This window comes from Xiphophorus hellerii, chromosome 18 (assembly GCF_003331165.1).
Source record: "Xiphophorus hellerii strain 12219 chromosome 18, Xiphophorus_hellerii-4.1, whole genome shotgun sequence".
Lineage (NCBI taxonomy): Eukaryota > Metazoa > Chordata > Actinopteri > Cyprinodontiformes > Poeciliidae > Xiphophorus > Xiphophorus hellerii.
Genome location: NC_045689.1, coordinates 18,596,071 through 18,614,044, shown reverse-complemented (window position 1 = coordinate 18,614,044; position 17,974 = coordinate 18,596,071). Strand labels below are relative to the sequence as shown.

The following is a 17,974-nucleotide window of genomic DNA, read 5'->3' as shown; positions in this document are numbered from 1 at the left end:
ATGTTTTGGTAAAAACTGAATCCTTTATTAAACAGTCATTTCATTCTTGCATTGTCATTTTCACACATACATAGGTTTCTTATTTGAGTAACTCCAAATTTTAATGCGACCATAGACATACTTCCAGCTTTGATTTAACATTTGCCATAGTTCATATGAAATCATGTGTTTTTTTATTATATCCTGGGACGTGACAGGAAGCACGGTCAGAATTAGTCTTCTCTTTGGTGAGACAGCATCTCATTCCATTGTACATTTTTATCCGTCACATGCTCTTTGGTTTCTGATTCCTGCTTTTCAACTTGTGACGAACAACTGCGAGGGTAGTGAAGAAATTCCCCATGAACAGAATGAGGAAGCAGGCACCACACACCCGGACCTGACATTACATGAATCAACAAAATAGCAGTGAATATTAATATCATAACCTCGCAGTCACACATACATATCCCCCACCCCCACACAGCCATATTGTTCTGCACTTTGCACTGTCACATCATCTGTACTTTGCCATAATTGGACCTGCTGCTACTTCTTTGGTGTGGTTGAGTGCCTTTAGTTAATTTAGTTGTATATATTGTTATTATTATTATTGTGTGTTTGCTTATTTTTACTGTATATATTTGACCTTTTGCACGGGAGCTGCAATGGAAATTTCGTTGAATTCTGTTCAATGACAATAAATGCTATCTATCTATCTATCTATCTATCTATCTATCTATCTATCTATCTATCTATCTATCTATCTATCTATCTATCTATCTATCTATCTATCTATCTATCTATCTATCTATCTATCTATCTATCTATCTATCTATCTATCTATCTATCTATCTATCTATCTATCTATCTATCTATTGTAATATATTTCTATAATGCAGAGGATGATGGTGGGAAAATGTCATGCAACTCTGAATTTTTATAGACCTTTTGTGTTTAGATTGTATTTAAGTATTAACACAGTTTTATTTATTCATTATAGTCTGAGGGTGTGAATGATGAGCACATGGAGGATAAATTTGCTATGAAAGTAGGGAAAGAGTGACACAGCAACATTTAGCAGGACGACAGTGATGCAGCAATATCTGGTGACTGAGTAGACTGACCTGCCATTCCCTGCAGTCTGGGAGCTGAGCCATTCTGAACAGAGACACGCTGTTTAAAAGCTGCCAGAACTGAAGACAAAACAAAAAGATTAAGCTTTCAAGGGAAACAGGAGAAGCATGCATTTTAGTGGACTTTCAGTGTATATTTCCAAGTTACCCTTAAGGATTTCTTGTGATCTTACTTTTTTGTTGCCCTTAAATATTTCAGATCATGACTCAAATGTTAATGTTACATTAAAAAAATGTAAAAAACTCATCATAATAAAAAATTAAAAATGCAGTTTCTAAATAAACATTCAATATATTTTTTCAAAAATGGCAAAAGCAAAAAAAAAACCGCAATTGCCCAAGATATATTTGCTCTTGCAATAAATTAAACCTTGTTTAAAAACAGGTTTTTGTATTTTACCGTGTTACGATGCTGATATTAAATCTTTGATGATCCGAAATATGAGTTATGATAAAATAAATAAATAAATAAATAAAATACAGAAGCAATATATTCAGCAGCAATTAGATTTTTACTGCATTGTGTCAAGGAGCCAAAATTATTATCACCCACATTAAACTCTCGCCCAGATTCTCAAAGTCCCCTAATCTTTAAGCATTGGTCCTACGACACCAGCATTTTTCACAATTATTGCTCAATTCAAACCATGACAAATCACAATTATCATTTGTTGCTAACCTTGCGCAAACTGGAAACATTTGGGGTTTACAGATTTTACTCACATGACCAAAAAACAGGAAGGGCAAGAGAAACGTCAGGCCTTTCCACATCCAGGACTGGAATCCCTCTTTAAAGAGAAGAAATGTAAACAATTTAAAATGTTTCTTTTTTTTGTCCCCATACTCAGCACACTTTAATTTTATACATTTAAAACCATATGGTATGTGTATCTGCGTTAATTTGTATTTTGTGACCTTGATGTGTTTACATCTCACCAACAGTCAGATCCATGTTGTGTCTTTCTCCCAGCGTGCGAAGTCTGTACAGACATCCACTCTGATAGTAGTACTGCAGACACTGAACAAAATCTAAAGGAGGTTCCATGACAAAAACAAACTGTGAGCATGTATGAAATCATAACTATGTGATTTTTCTGTAAAAACTTTGAACATACTTTGATATAAGGAATAGGCGAGAAATTGGCCCCTGAATGTCTGGTAAAGGATCCCGTCTGGCCTGGAGATGTAAAAGTTGAGAAATGTGAGGTTTGATGAGAACAAATTTAGTTTGAGAATTTTATTTTATTTTTTTAAGGTTTTGTTTTTAAGCTGTACTTACCATGTCAGCATCACACCGGACAGAAAGGCTGAGATGTAGTGGTGAAAAACCCACCATCCTTTGATCCTGATTTAAGATATACAGTACAGACCAAAAGTTTGGACACACCTTTTAATTCAATGAGTTTCCTTTATTTTCATGACTATTGACATTGTAGATTCACAATGAAGGCATCAAAACTATGAATAACACATGTGGAAATATGCACTAAACAAAAAAAGTGTAAAACAACTGAAAATACCCCTTATATTCTAGTTTCTTCAAAGTAGCAACCTTTTGCTGTGATTACTGCTTTGCACACACTCTGCATTTTCTTGATGAGCTTCAAGAGGTAGTCACCTGAAATGGTTTTCACTTCATAGGTGTGCCCTGTCAGGTTAATAAGTGGGATTTATTGCCTTATAAATAGTCATGAAAATAAAGAAAACCCATTGAATTAGAAGGTGTGTCCAAACATTTGGTCTGTACTGTATGTCATTCAGTTTGAGTTTCAAGTTAAGTGAAAAACGCATTAATACATGCATTTTTGCATGTTGTGCCAATAACTATGGAGAATTGAGACTAACCTGGATCCATTTGTGATGAGGACGCTTTCTCTGATAGTTAATGTGCCGTAAAACCAAACTAGCAGGAAGTTGAAGATTGCGTCCAGAAATCTGAAGCAAAAGATTCAAACAAGATCATGCATGAACATATAATGTTCCATTGCTATAAATATACTGAAAATGGGTGATTTCACATGTAACATTTTCTGATAGTGTTTGCTTCACCTGTAGCTCACGAAGAAAAAACATATGAAAGAGAGCAGCAGTAAGATCACTGTAAGGTACAGCTTGAACTTCTCATATTCATCCTTGTAGCCAAATCTGGGAATGATGTGTTTACACAACATTACACAACATTATACATAGCGCAACAGAATAAATTCATAATTTTATCTGATTAAGAAAAAGAAAAAAGAAAAGAATCTTTACAAGATGAAATTAGAAGAAAAATATGTTGCATTTAACAAAGAAATCTGAACTTGGATGCTTACTTTGACTGCTTGCTCAGAAGAGTCACATTCACATTTCCGAGAACCAGATTGAGGTATAACCTGCAATTTGAAACCAAACCATGGTGTATTTGTTTAACTTCTGAAAACCACGTTACAGACCAGTCTTGTTCAAAGTTTTCAGCTGAAAATATGTCCAAATTCATGTCATCACCCATTTTTCTTGGGAAGGAAAGCGTCCATTTCAGAGAAAGCATGTTCTTGGGTCTTGACTTGCTCTTTTATGTTACCTAAAGTCTTTGCATCATCTGCTGATGATCCCTTTGTATACCTGATACATAAAAAAAGAGTAAATATTATCATTATCAGCTTCTTTTAGCTGGTTCACCTTTTATCCCTCTAATATATATTCATGACCCTACGTCTTGTGTCTGCCTTCACATGCATACAAATTTCAGGGTGTGTGGATAATTACTTATTGACTTGGCTGGACATCTCCTTCAATCTTTTTCTCTGACGGGCGATAGATGACGAACAGCTGCTCTGGAGTCTGGAGATTTCATCCAGTTTCTGTAAATATTTTTTGTGTGTCTCCTGGGGAAAAGGGAAATAGAAAAGGTTTAAATGTATGAATGACATAACTGTAAAGAAAATATAAATACATAAATAAATAAAAAGCATATATAATTTGTGGCCAATTAGCTTGGCTGCTAGTTAGTGGATGTTAAAATTCATCCTAAAAAACTGAATGCTATGGATTTTGCAGAATTGGACAAGATACTATCAGCTGACAGGATATTTCTTACCTGAAGCATCTGAAAATCTTGCTCCAGAGATTTCCATTCCTCCTGAATTTCTATCAGTGATTGAGGCATTTTGTTTCCCTAAAATTAAACCAAGACCCAGCTGAAAAATAGCTGTACTGGCTAATTGTTTATGCACTACGAAATGTCTAAAGTAGCTCTGCTATCACCTGGGTGTGAATCATTTCTCCATCGACTCTATGTTACGTAAATTGGACTTTGACTTGTACTATCAGTCACTGAGTCTGATTGTCATTATTGCAGACTCTCGTACAATGCAAGGTCAGAAGTGTTACCTTTGCTTTGGTTCAACCTTCAAGTTAGACATTGCTCTCATACACATCTAAAACCTTAACACAGTTTGTTGGAGACACAGCTGCACATTAACAACATCTGGTGGACTGGGAGAATCTCAATTCTGCAACTGAGGCTCAAAGTTAAGATGTTGACGGCCCAGAGTTTATTTATTATTATAGTAATAGCCATATTAAATTCAGGCATTTAATTCTTAAGTATTTTTAAGTATTTAGACTTATTGGAAGTAATTTTGTATTCTTGAAGGTGAAAACTACTTTTTACTTTCTGTACTTAAGTACATTTCAAAACTTGTACTTTTTACTTTTTCTTCAGTAAAACAGTTCAACCTGTACTTTAACTTTTACTAGAATATTTTTTCATATAAGTATCTGTACTTCTACTTAAGTAGAGAACTTTTGACTCAAGAGTGAAGAGTGGAGAGGATGGAATGGCGTGTCTTCAGTCATATTCTCAATTGAACACTCAGCAAGGAGGTGCTGCTGTTTATGTTAGAGCAACTAACACAATCACACTGGCTGACTTGCCACAAACGGTGGTTGAAGAACAGGATGCCATCCCACAGCAGTGTGTGACTAAAATGTGTGACCAGCATCCAGCAGGGTGAGCTTGCTGTCTCTCCCAGCATGAGAAGGAGGAGCCAGGCCAATTGTCTCTCTATACTGTTCTCCCTGTTTAAACTGTCAATATAACTTGTTTGTTCAAACCTCAGTCATTCAATTGTCCTGTTTCTAGAGTGTAGGTAGACATAAGTGTGCTTTGTGTGACCTTTGCTCTGAGTTGCAGGTTTTCACCTGTAGTTGTGCCTGAACAGCATGTCCTTTTTAGATTTATTGATCTTCTATGTGATATGACTTTAATTTATCATTATTTAAAAAAAAAAAAATTAATACTGCATGTCAGTGCATTAGATAAGTATGTACATTTTTGAATGGCACCGTAATTCATTGTTTGAAATATATTGTAGTTTTTACCTCTTGAAACAATTAAAGTCTGTGTGAGCAACAACGCAGTTTGCTAATTGTTTACTATTAAACATGGCTAACTTGCTGGGTTAAAGAAGACATTGTGAATATACACGTGCTACATTCAACTTTACATGGCAAAACGTCTCCACTTCAGTTTGACAGCATGAGGGCAGCAGTAATCCAGTTAACAAGCGAATGAAAAAAAGAAGTACTTCAGGTCTGTCTGCATTTTGAACTATCCTGCACTTGAACACTGTTCCAGAAATGTATTACTATTACGATGTAATGACTGAAATCTTCAGTAAATGGATAAAACTTTCAACTTGAAAAACAAACAAGCAGACTTGACTCTCTGGGGTTTCTAAGAAGACGACACAAAACATAAATTTGTATACACAAAAATAAGTCGGTTCCAATGTATTCCATTTGTTTTAACATAAGTGTTTTAAATTGCTGTTAAATTTCTATTTTTTATTTTATTCTTAAAGCTTTCACAGTTGTCATAAGTAAAATTAGTAGGTGAATAACATTCAACAAACTTAGCTGTTATCCAGTTTCCAAGTATATAGTACCAGAGAACTTGCCTCTCACAATATGGCGGAGGCGCAGACGTGTAGTTTGTGCCTCTACTTGTTTATGACGGAGGCCAGAGCGCAAGAACACATTGACGGAAGCCTTAGTTTGTAATTTAGCTTTACATATTTGAGTATGCCTCGAATTATTATAAAGATTTATACATGTTAAAACTGTTCAGTGTGAGATTAAACAGCTATGGGCGTATTTTCTTTGATAATATCACTTATGTCACTCAGCTTTTATTCTAAAAATTTCTTAGCGGAAGTGCTTATTTTCATTGCCTGATATTCAGAAGCGAAAAGCGCATGCGCGTACCGTTGACAGCCGCCGGTTGGTGTTGTTCCAGTTGTGTTGTAGACTCAGGGCATATGTAGACCAGAGGCCAGCACATCAGTTTACCTCTACAGACCGCTGACCTGCACCCAGCCGAGGAGGTCAGAGGAACGAACAGAGAGCAATCACAGTGATTGATGACAAAGGTAAGAACCCACAGACAGAGTTTGACCCTATCAACGCTACCATTAGCTCAGTAAAGCTAGTTGGACATCGACATCAGTTGTTCCTGATGTGGTCCATAAGACTGACTTTATTTTAGGCTTTATATATATATATATATATATATATATATATATATATATATATATATATATATATATATATATATATATATATATATATATATATATAAGCGCAATCCTTGCTCAATTATCTTTATTGCGTAAGACCTAATTATGATGCTGTTTGAATCGCATCACTTAACAACGGAGCATCTAACTAACGTTGACCAAATATTTCCTCGGATAATTTTCAATAATTAATTGTTTATAATTTTATGAGGTTGACTCGACCAGCGCCTGAGTGTATTTTAAAGATTACGCATAGGCTTAATTACAAGGTCAAATTTATGGTTTTAATCAGGACAAAAATAGTCAATATCTATTAACTGTTTCCCTGTTTTTAAATGTAATCTTCTGAAGCCCTTTGCCCCTTTAACATGCTGTAGTAAATACCCAGAAGTGGTTCAGATCTCCCTGTTCCTCAGATGGTCCTTCAGTGCTTCCATCTAATAATCATTTGCTTCTAATAAAGACAGACTTGAGTTAGTGTCTGTTGAAACCCTTGCCTGGCTGTTGATGCTAACTGGGAACTGTTTGTCTTGCAGTGGACTGATAGGAGATGTGTGCCGCTATCTACATCGTGTCTACAGTGACGGGGTATGTGCTCACCTCGGCCCTGCTGCTCAAATGTCCAACTCTCCTGCACCGGAGGAAGAGGGAGAGGTTCCTCAGCAAGCACATTTCCCATCGTGGAGGTGAGTTCAACCTTTATTGCCCCTTAATGGGGAAATTCAGGTGTATCAGCAACAAATTGACAAGTGAATAGAAGCAGGCGGATATACCAATATAGAAATTAAAAGTAAAAAAAAAAAATGAGGTGGGCTCTAAAGTAAGATCAAATGAAAAGAAAAAAATGTATAGAAATGCACAAACTGAGTAAAATAATAAAAAAGTTAACACAAACTGTGCCTGAGGGGAAAAACCAGACTGTTTACAATATAATAAAGTTGAACACTATTAAGGATTACAGTGGTAATGTTCATATTCAATTTCTGATGTTATTTCTACAAACTTAAAGTCATTTTTATAAGATTTAAAAAAACCACTCAGGCCTTGTAAAATATTTTGTGAGTAAATATCTGAAAATTGTGGCATGTAGTTGTGTTTGCTCCCCTTTAATCTGATACACCCAACAAAATCCTTTGTGACCAGATGCATTCAGAAATCGACTCCTGATTGTTGTCTGTGTGTAATTTAATCTCAGTGTTAGAGAAATTTGAATGTACAAGCAGCATCGGGAAGTTTGAATACATTTGGAAAGCACAGTAAATTACATTTGTTAAGTCCCAACTTAAATCTGATAGCAGATCTGTGGAAGGAGGCCATCATTAGGCCCTATCTTAAATCAAAATGTGCTAGGGGGTATGAATAATTTTGGGCTTAACTGAAAGTGTCAACAATGAACCCCCAGAATGAATCCCTATAGATTATCTTAGGTCTATAAGATGGAGAAAACATTGCAGCTTCCTTGATGTTTGTGCATATTGTCTTGTAGGCGCTGGAGAAAACCTGGAGAACACCATGGCAGCTTTCAAACAGTGAGTAGAATGCTCTTTTATATCTGTGTTGGACTTCGGGATGTGAGCGTTTTTATGTTTACTGAAAATGCGCTCCACCAATGTTAGAACCAGTTTCCCTGATCTGAACACTTTTATAAACGACTTCACCGCAGTGTGCTCTCTGTGTGGGTTCATGCAGTGCTGTGGATCTCGGCACAGACATGCTGGAGCTGGATTGCCACCTGACGAAGGATGAGCAGGTTGTGGTCTCACATGATGGCAACTTGAAGAGGGTTTGTGGCATCAATGCTAACATCAGCGACCTGACATATGCTGTGAGTTGTGCTTCTCTATAAACATGCAAAATCTGTTGTTTCGTTTCTATATGTGCTATATTTCTCCCCCCGTAGCTTCCTTAGTTGAAGAAACATTTGTCAACATTAAAACATTCTAGTTTTGGTCCGATTTTAAGAAGAACTAGATTAAAAACAGTATCTTGTGGTTTTTGTGTGCAGTCTTTTAGACGTGAGCTGGATCATGCGCCTAATCACCTGAGGTGCACACAAAGCCACCTGTTTGTGTCACATGCTGGTTAACATCATGACCTTTGGGTTGATGGGAATTAGTTGATAAATTCTTTCCTATAGTATATTTCTGCTTTGTTTACTTGTTTATGAACTTCTAGCTAAAACACAAATTTGTATCATTTGGAGGTTATATCAACTCTGGTGAAGGAGTGTTGGAAGGTTTAAAATCTTTTTTTGCAGCAGCAGCAGCATAATTTCAATTAAAAAATGTTAGAAGAATAAAAGCTTTAGCTTCAGTACATTTATTTAGTGGGGAAGTCTATTTTGTGTTAAGATATAATAGTTTTCAATAAAATAACTTAATATAGAAGACCTGGCCAGTTCTCTTGCCCAATGGCTGCTGGATTTAAGGTGAAGATGGTTAAAAGAAATCTCCAAAGCTCACTGCTGGAGAACTTGTCTTCACTGAATAAATGCGTTAAATTTAAAGGTTGATTTCTTTTTTTTCCCAGTATATTCAGATTGAGATTTTGCTTCTCCAAGAAAATCTGAGTTTATTTTGAAGTTGTTGTACATGCATGTACAAATGTGGAGATTGTTGTGTGTTGATTGTTGTGGATCTGAAGATCATTCCCCTTAGATGTAAGGTTCTTTAGCTTGTGAGTGAATGGCTAATGACCAGTTGGTCAGCTCAATCTTGTTTGAAAAGAAAATACTTTTTTTTTCTTTTTTTTTATCACATTAGCTTTAGCTGCCTAGACATTTAATACTGTAGCATATGCAGTTTGGTGTCCTTCTAAGTCACGCTATCACAAATTTTGTGGTTATAGGGGAAGAAAACATGACAAAGTTTTGCAATTAAAAGTTATCTTCAAAACAGATGCTCCATTGCTACTATGTTTAAGTAAGTTCTACTAAAATTACAGCAAGGACCTGAAAATAATGTTTTTAATCTCATTGTCTCAACCCAGTATGCTAAGTTCTTGAACAGGAGTGAAGCACAACCTTTTTTTTTTGGAAGAACTCTACTTAAAATGGAGGAATTCAAAAAGATTTTAGTTTTAATTAAGTGTGGGATTGAAAAATATTATGAGTGACAGCCACTTGAGTAGCAGACTACAGTTTACGCATTTTTCTTAATCTACATAAAGAATAAATTATATGAGTGCTTTTATAAATTACACACACTCTTCAAAGACATGACAGGCTTGAAAAGTGCTAATTTGTATTTGTTCACGTTTAGTCCCCTGTAGAACGCATTTTGTCATGAACGTAGAGAAACACTGCGACTGCAGTTTTAATTTCTGCAAACTTTCCACTGCTGTGTGCTTTTTGCAGGAACTTCCCCCATATCTCTGCAAGCTGGGTGTAACTTTTCAAAGGGGTAAGAACTGCAGATCCATCACTAATGTCATAAGTAACGCTCTTAAGTTATTCTAATTTGTCACATTTAATATTGTGCCTGACTGCAAACACTCAAGTACTGTACATATATGCAGCTGCTGACGAACGATGATTGCGCTTCCAGCTAACAGTTTTGAGTTTCCCGTTGAATGAGATTGTGTTCTTTGACTTGTCTTTATCTGGCCAGAGTGTTTCTGCGAGGGCGGTGAGGACAAACGTATCCCACTCCTCAGGGATGTGTTTGATGCCTTCCCAAACACTCCCATCAACATCGACATCAAGGTCAACAACGACACACTCATTAAGAAGGTGTGTGCATCTTTCTTTTTTCCTCAAGTTCTCACACAGCAAAAAAGAATGCAGTGCTATTTTAATGTAGATTATTTTACATTTGTCTTTATTTATTGATGTAAAAGTTTGAGTTTGAGCAAACCAGTGAACTGTGTGTTGTTAGAAGAATGATTCATTAATGGTGTAACTAAACAAGCGGAGACTGAAATCACGTTTTTATTCTAAAAGGAAGGACGAGGAGGACAAAGTTGTCTTGTGATTTCTGTAGTAGAAAAAAACAGCATATTTTATGGTTTAAATGTGTTAATTTTTACAGGTTTCTGAGCTGGTCGTTAAGTACGACAGGGAGGATCTGACTGTGTGGGGCAACTCCAGGAACCATATTGTCAAAAAATGTTATAAGGAGGTACTGCTATGAAAGTATATCCTTGTTTTAGTTAACTTATGTGTTTTTTTTTTCCATTTTTTGCTTTTATGCACTTAAAATGTAGGGGTCATACATAGTCTTGAAAAAATAAGGAAATGTGAAGAATTCGATTTAAATTTTCTCTTTTTCTGGATAGATATTAAAAACTGTTTGTATTTTCAAATTCTCTTTGAATCTGTCCAATCACTCTTCCATCTGATAGTTTGTTTGCAGAAAAATTTGCCAGAAATCCTGAAAGTTAGCTTTAAAAAACAAAAAAAAAAAACAAAAAAGAAAACAAGATTAATAAACTCATCTTAGGGTATTCACCTCTTTTGTGGGAAGCTGCTTGAATGAATATTTGTTTATTTTTATCAAGTTGTCCTTTATTTAGATGTAGTATAAAACTCTGTCCATTCTTTCTCAAACCACCATAGTTAAACATAAAAATACTCAAATCATCCCAGCTTCTTTTGAACATACAAGCTCCTGTCTTTACTTGTCAGTCAGTGACTAAAGAAATTTTGCATTAATGGAATCTGACTGAAATTTTTCTTCCATTTTTTTTTCTTTCAGAATCCCCATATTCCAGTTTTGTTCAGTTTTCCCAGGGTGCTGCACCTTCTTGGGCTCTTCTACACAGGCCTCCTGCCCTTTGTGCCCTTGAAGGAGCAGTTTCTGGAGATCCCCATGCCCTCCCTGCTAACTAAGTAAGTACATGTACGGCATATGAGCTGCAGTGTTTGTAGAGTTTGAGAAAAGAGCTGATTTGAGGAAATGTTTTGATAAGCTGCATGAGGGAAACCATCTGGAAAACTACACGAAGGGAATTCAATTTCCCGACAGGAGAACAGCATTTTAAAAGAAGGGAAGATGGTTCGGTCTCATTGTAAAGAGAAACTTTTTCTCTCTTTTGTGACTCCAATGTCATTCAAAATAATGAGTTTAACAAGTTTCAGTGGGTCATGACAGCATTTCCTCCTGAGACAACAAATAGAAAACATGTAGCTGTTCTGTCACATGAGCACAGTGAAGAAATATCTACAATGTGCCTAAGTTTTTTATTTAAAAAAATTGCAATAAAGCTGATTGATTAGTTTTTAAAAAATTATTTCTATTAAAAATATGTTTCATTTGTATTTGCCATAGTTAAACCTGTGAATCTAATCCTAAAAGCTCTATCAAGCTTTACATTTTTAGAAAAGGTCAACATTTAAAAAATACTTATTTTTTTAAAGGTTTTATTGGCTCTAGTGGCCTTTATTTGATAGTTACTTGACAGGAAAGTAGGTAATGAGAGAAGGGGGAAGACATGCGGCAAAGGTCGCCAGGCCAGGAATCGAACCTGCGACAGCCGCGTCGAGGACTAAGGCCTCCTTATGTGGGTTGTGCTTAACCCCTGCGCCACCACAGCACATCCCTAAAAAAATACTTTTTAATCTTTCGGTCACATTATGTGTCTTTATCAGACATAGTGTGTTATGTAAGGCCAAAGATTCTGACTGCAGTGGTAAAACTCCTTATGTTGACAAGATCCCAAGAAGTGAGCTGAAGTATTGGAGAGTTTTCATTGAGTGGGGTTGTTAGTTGGACTTTAAGTTGATTCCTCTGATAGTCAAAACATATTGTGTCTTCATTAAACTTTGTCTAGGATTGACTTCTCCTTTCTTCTGAGCTGTGAACTCGATGCTTTAATGGATTTTCCAGTGTTTGCTATTCTTTGTCCCTAATTCTGACCATAGCGTTATCTTGTGGAGTTGCTTACTAACTGTTGCAGACATCACGAAGACGTTGGGTATCTTAACAACCCACTTTAAAAAAAAAACAATGTTAAATAAGATTATGTGATCTACTTATGTGGTTGTTACAGAACCGTAATAAGGATGTTGATTAGGCAACAGATTTTAGAGGCTCAACTCTGTTAATTGAGGATTTATTAACAAATGAATGAAAGTGCAAGAGACGATACAACTGTAAAATTTGAGTTGAGAATATCCTGAACTGTGGCATCTTTCTCCCACATTCATTATCTGTCATTAAAAATGAAAGACTGTCAAACTTTTATACAGTTTACACATTTATCAATTTTGCTGACACTTAAAATATTTAACTTTTTGCATTATTTTTCTTCTTCTTTTTTTTTAACAGACTAAAAGATCCCAGCAGATTAACGCGGAGTCAGCGGTTGATTGCCTGGCTTGCAGACACGTAAGTCTCTAATTCATCTAAATATGAAATGTTGATAAACCTTTTTCATACTACTCTGAAGGCCTGAGGCATTCCAGATGTAGCTTCTATTCTTTTAAAATGGGATACAAACCTGAGCATCATCTGCATTACATTGAAAGGACAAATCTTGTTTCCAAAGGATGAAGCTCAAAGGAAGAATATAAATAGAGGAAAGAGTTGAGGCTTTGAAGATGCCCGTGCCCTGTAGGTCTTTTTTCTGTGGCATCTCAGAAAAAAGATGCAAAGATGAGGAATTAAAATCAAAGAAACTTCTGTCTGCCAGACAAGAGCCACAAAAGTGCCACACAGCTCCCCAGACGTTAACTGAGTAAATGTTTAAAACAAACTTCTTAGGATCTTTAGCTTAGGTCATTTCAGAGATCTGTAACGGCTGAACGGCAGGTTATAAAAAGCTTCCTGTTATACCAAGTACTGGGCTCTGACGTTAAAATGACTTACTCATGCTTACGGAACACTTTGCAACTTTATTCTGGAGATTGTAATTACATTGAATGGCATGTACCTTTTTTGATGGCTTGTCATTTTCTTTTAAGTGTGTAACTTTTTGTGCTGTATTTGTTGCCACCTCTTGACTATGACGCCCTTAAAAAAGAGGCTTTTAGTCTATTTTATCCTGATAAAATAAAAATAATACAGAAGTAAAAAAGACGCACAAGCTGATGACCCAGTACATAGTGAGGCTCCTATCCCACATCTTAATCTCTGCATTTGATCTTCTCATAAGAAGATTTCACAGCTGGTTAAAGATTTGGAAACCTTCTCTATCTGAGAAAAAAAATCAAATAGGATTTACAATATTTTAAACTCTTTACTCCAACAGCTTTAATCTGTAAAACAAAAGTCTTAACTAGAATATGTTGTTCTCTGAAATGACATCAAAGAGTTTTTGAAATATAGACAGACATCACTTTTCTAATTTTTTTGAGCCCTGTTGAAAATTGTGAAGAAAAAAAAAAGATTAATCAAAAATAAACCTTTTTAATATAAGTTCAATTGCTTTTCTACCTGCGTTGTACGAGATGTAATGATTTTCTAAAGGATATTTATTTGTGTGTTGCAGTTTGCTGATGAGGAAAGCTCTTTTCCAACACTTAACTGCCAGAGGAATACAGGTACATGAGGCTACACCTGCTTTTCAGTCCTAAAATAGGTTTTTAACCTATTTAGGGTTAAAAACACAAAACTCAATCAAATGAAACTAATAGGATGAATGAAACCTAAAAAAAAATGCAGTTATGAAAACCTACTTCCACATTGTGTTGCACAAGTATGAGACTCCATTGACTCCCCTTGTATTGGGGATGTATACTTTTATAGTTGTAGTAAAAGGAAAATCCCAAGAAGATTTTATTTGAGTTGATACCAATTATAAGAGTTGTCGATATATTCATCATGTAGCAACAGCCGTGTTAGAGAAATGAAACTAATAGGTTCATTTACTATTTTCTTCTATTTACTTTGAGTTCCAAAGCTAATTGATTATGATGAGGGTTTTTTTTTTTTTTATCTTACATGTTTGGGAGTTACTGGTTTGGAAATGTTACTGTACTTTACATGCAGCTACCAGGAAAAGGTCCAAGTGTCCCACATGTTTCAAATATAGAATGACGAGGGTGATGCCTCCTTCTGTTGTCTCTGCGTGGATTAACTGTGTGTGTCTGGTTTCAGGTGTACATTTGGGTGCTGAATGACGAGGAGGATTTCCAAAGGGCGTTTGACCTGGGAGCCACAGGAGTGATGACAGATTTTCCCACCAGGCTCAGAGAGTTCATGGATAGGAATGGCATTTCTAAACCCCAGTGACCTGCCAACTCCTACCTCTCTCCCTGTCTCCACGGTCATTATCCTTCACGCTCGCTGACCTGCCAAACAAGCTCCCCACATTCACCCACTTTTACTGCACGCATTCCTGCAGACCTACTTCCACATTGTGTTGCACAAGTATGAGACTCCATTGACTCCCCTTGTATTGGGGATGTCTACTTTTATAGTTGTAGTAAAAGGAAAATCCCAAGAAGATTTTATTTGAGTTGATACCAATTATAAGAGTTGTCGATATATCCATCATGTAGCAACAGCCGTGTTAGAGAATTACAACTAAACCTGGTATTAAGCATGTTAGTGCTTACAAAAAGCTACCTGGAATGGTTGCATACCTTCAATGCTGATTTATGAGGTTTATACATTTAACCCAACAAGTCTCTGATTAATTTGACAAAAGCCTAACTTTTCTTACATGATACGTGGATTTGGATAAAACCCTCGTAAAATGTGAAGGGTGTTTATGAGCTATAAAAACAAAACAAAAACTAAAGCAGTTAGATCTGTCAAGCTGCTATAAAACAAGCTTTCATAAACACAAGGTTCACATGTAACCATTTACTGAACCATTTTCACAATCAACTAATGTTGTAGCACAAACTATATTAAAAAAAACACATTTTTAAGCTTCAAATATATAATTTTGCAAGCAATTGTATTTTTTATTTTAAACATTTAAGTTAATTTATTTCATTAGTTAAATTCAGTGGGACTCAGAGTGATGCCTTTGAAGTGTTCATTCCTGTTCAACCTGACTTTACACACGTTGGTCCTCTGAAAGTTATGTTCATGTACAAAATAGAACATGGACTCCTTAAATTACTGCATCAAAGCTGATGAAGTGTTAAGGAAGATTCAATTCTGCTTTAAAAATGACCATCGGCTCATCTGCATGGTGTCCCTTGTCTTCCTCTTTCCAAGAGGCAATAACATGACCATTCTGTTCCCTTTGTCTCAAACTAGGGAAAATTAATTGTGTCATTGTTGAAAGATTTTGGGTTCAATTCCAGCTTCCTCCCCTGACATATGTTGATAAAAACTTTTCTTCCCCTAACATGACTGACAGCTAAAAAAAAAACATTGAAGGGGGAAATCTTGGTTTACGTGATAATCAATGTCTAAACTATTTGTATTACACCTGCTGTATCATATCCCTTTTTGAGTTGTTGTGTTTTGTTCCCCTAACATTAGACGTGCACTGAAAACAGTGCTGGGTGTTGTAGGAAGTCAACACCTAACACTGGTGTGTTGGCTTCCTTCAACAAAGTGGGACAAAATGACCACCAAAATATATTCAGCTAGTTTTATCAGATCTGAGTTTTGACATTATTATGTGAAAATGTATTTTCTTACAACTTATCATGTGGTTTTACTGTTCAAATATTGAACAGTAGGTATAGCGTTGGTTTCTTAGGCTGCTGTATCTTGAATCAGGCTATTGTGTGGCCTTTGCAATAAAAAACGTTTGTCGACAGCTGAAAGAAAAGTTTATATGAAAGTCAAAAATGTCCTAAAAAAAGCAGAAGTCCTCAGTTTAAAGGTCCCACTGTTCTGTAGTTACAGGAAACTTGAAAGAGACAAACCCATTGTTATTGTTCTCTGTACTACCCAGCAGCAGTTTGTTGGTTTTGTTGTATTTTGATATGTAGAAATGTCTGTTTAGCATTTTTTTTTTCTTACATCAAATGAATATGTTGCTCATCTGTGACTTGAGAGAAGAGTTTTGCACAATTTCTGAATCTTTTATCTTCTCTTGTGTCTTTGAAACAGTGAACATATTTAAATCATATGTCTGATTTTAATCTTTAGATGATATGCCAGCCCAATAGAGCTAAATTATGTTTCTGATATTTAACTTCTCTGCTGTTTTTGAAGCTGCAATGTATTAAAAACCGCAAGACAATGATATCCTGGCACCAAATACTCCTGCACTGATGTTGTAAGGAGGGTGTAATAGGGTTACTACACATATATATACCAATGATGTTTTCTGATCTAAACATGTGACCACATGTTTGTAATGAATGTAGTTATGATTGAATGTATTATGAGATGTTTGGTATTTTGCTGTGGGAACAGAGTTTCTCTTTTGTTTACTGCTTTCATCAGATTACTTTCATAGTGTTTCTTGAGTTGCACAATTTTATTTTATTTTTTTATTTTTTGTGCTGAACCCGATCTACTATTGGTGAAATTATTGTGCTGTATTTGGTGTCCTTTTATTCTTCATGCTTCAAACAAGCGGCTCTGTTTGAACAGCATCAGTCTGTGGGACTAGGCACCTTGGATTTTTCAAAGCCTTATCCCACAGTCTATATTATCTCTAATTTCATTGATTTAGAGAAAATAAAAAGTGAATTTTCATCCACATGAATTCTTGTCTGTATTTCTTGATGTATTCGTGCTGTTAAATCATTAATTACAATTAGTTTTAATTTTATTTTGGGGGGGGAAAAAGGTCATTGTGTAAAAGGAAGGCATCTGCTAAACCGACAGGAGGGGGCGCTGTTTACACGAGAACTTGAATGAGTTGTAAACGAAAACGGGGGAAAAAACTAGAATGGCTGTTTTCTTTTTTTAAAATAATTAACCGATACATTTAAAATCTTTATTAAGAGAACAAATTAAATATTAATTAAATAAAAGATGCAATTTCACACACGCACAATCTGCTTAAATACTTCTCAGATATTTAACGCTAAGAAGATTATTGACTGCCCTCCTCTGCCCTCAGCCAATAAGAGCCATGTTGCTATGCCGTAGCGGTTCACTGATTGGATGATATGCTTGTCAATCAATTATCAGAACAAACAAAACAAAGAGCCTCGACCCAAGATAGTTAACGCTACTGTCTAAGCTTTTACCCAAATCTATTGGAACCTAAAATAAAACTTTTCATGGAAAGTTTAATGCAGTGTGTTTTGCTAAATTAATAGAATCTGGTTGGTTTAAAAAAAAAAAAAAAAAGCTACAAAAATAGTATTACTGTCAATAAAATATGAAGAATGACTGTTCTAATATTTGCAACTTTCGATATTATTTTAAAAATATCAGGAATAAAATCAAACCAGGTTCTGGTGTTTGGACCTACTGTAGAAATAACTGTTCA

General features: G+C 35.6%; 2 protein-coding genes across 2 annotated transcripts; one reads left to right on the top strand and one right to left on the bottom strand.

The window, feature by feature from the left end:
* Positions 1-3: 3 nt before the first annotated feature.
* Positions 4-4,384, bottom strand: tmem120ab (transmembrane protein 120Ab). The gene is made up of 12 exons (XM_032545846.1): positions 4,195-4,384; positions 3,864-3,982; positions 3,603-3,719; positions 3,431-3,490; positions 3,165-3,260; positions 2,961-3,050; positions 2,395-2,460; positions 2,231-2,292; positions 2,052-2,144; positions 1,839-1,903; positions 1,107-1,175; positions 4-379 (listed from the first exon to the last, which is right to left on the bottom strand). Exons 1-12 carry the CDS (start codon positions 4,261-4,263, stop codon positions 266-268), a joined length of 1,020 nt encoding a protein of 339 aa, XP_032401737.1. The 5' UTR covers positions 4,264-4,384; the 3' UTR covers positions 4-265.
* A 1,956-nt stretch (positions 4,385-6,340) lies between these two features.
* gdpd1 (glycerophosphodiester phosphodiesterase domain containing 1) lies at positions 6,341-17,239 on the top strand. Its single transcript, XM_032545847.1, has 11 exons — positions 6,341-6,529; positions 7,213-7,362; positions 8,163-8,205; positions 8,366-8,501; positions 10,032-10,077; positions 10,285-10,406; positions 10,705-10,794; positions 11,371-11,504; positions 12,943-13,002; positions 14,105-14,156; positions 14,713-17,239. Exons 2-11 carry the CDS (start codon positions 7,227-7,229, stop codon positions 14,845-14,847), a joined length of 954 nt encoding a protein of 317 aa, XP_032401738.1. The 5' UTR covers positions 6,341-6,529; positions 7,213-7,226; the 3' UTR covers positions 14,848-17,239.
* The last annotated feature ends 735 nt before the right edge of the window (positions 17,240-17,974 follow it).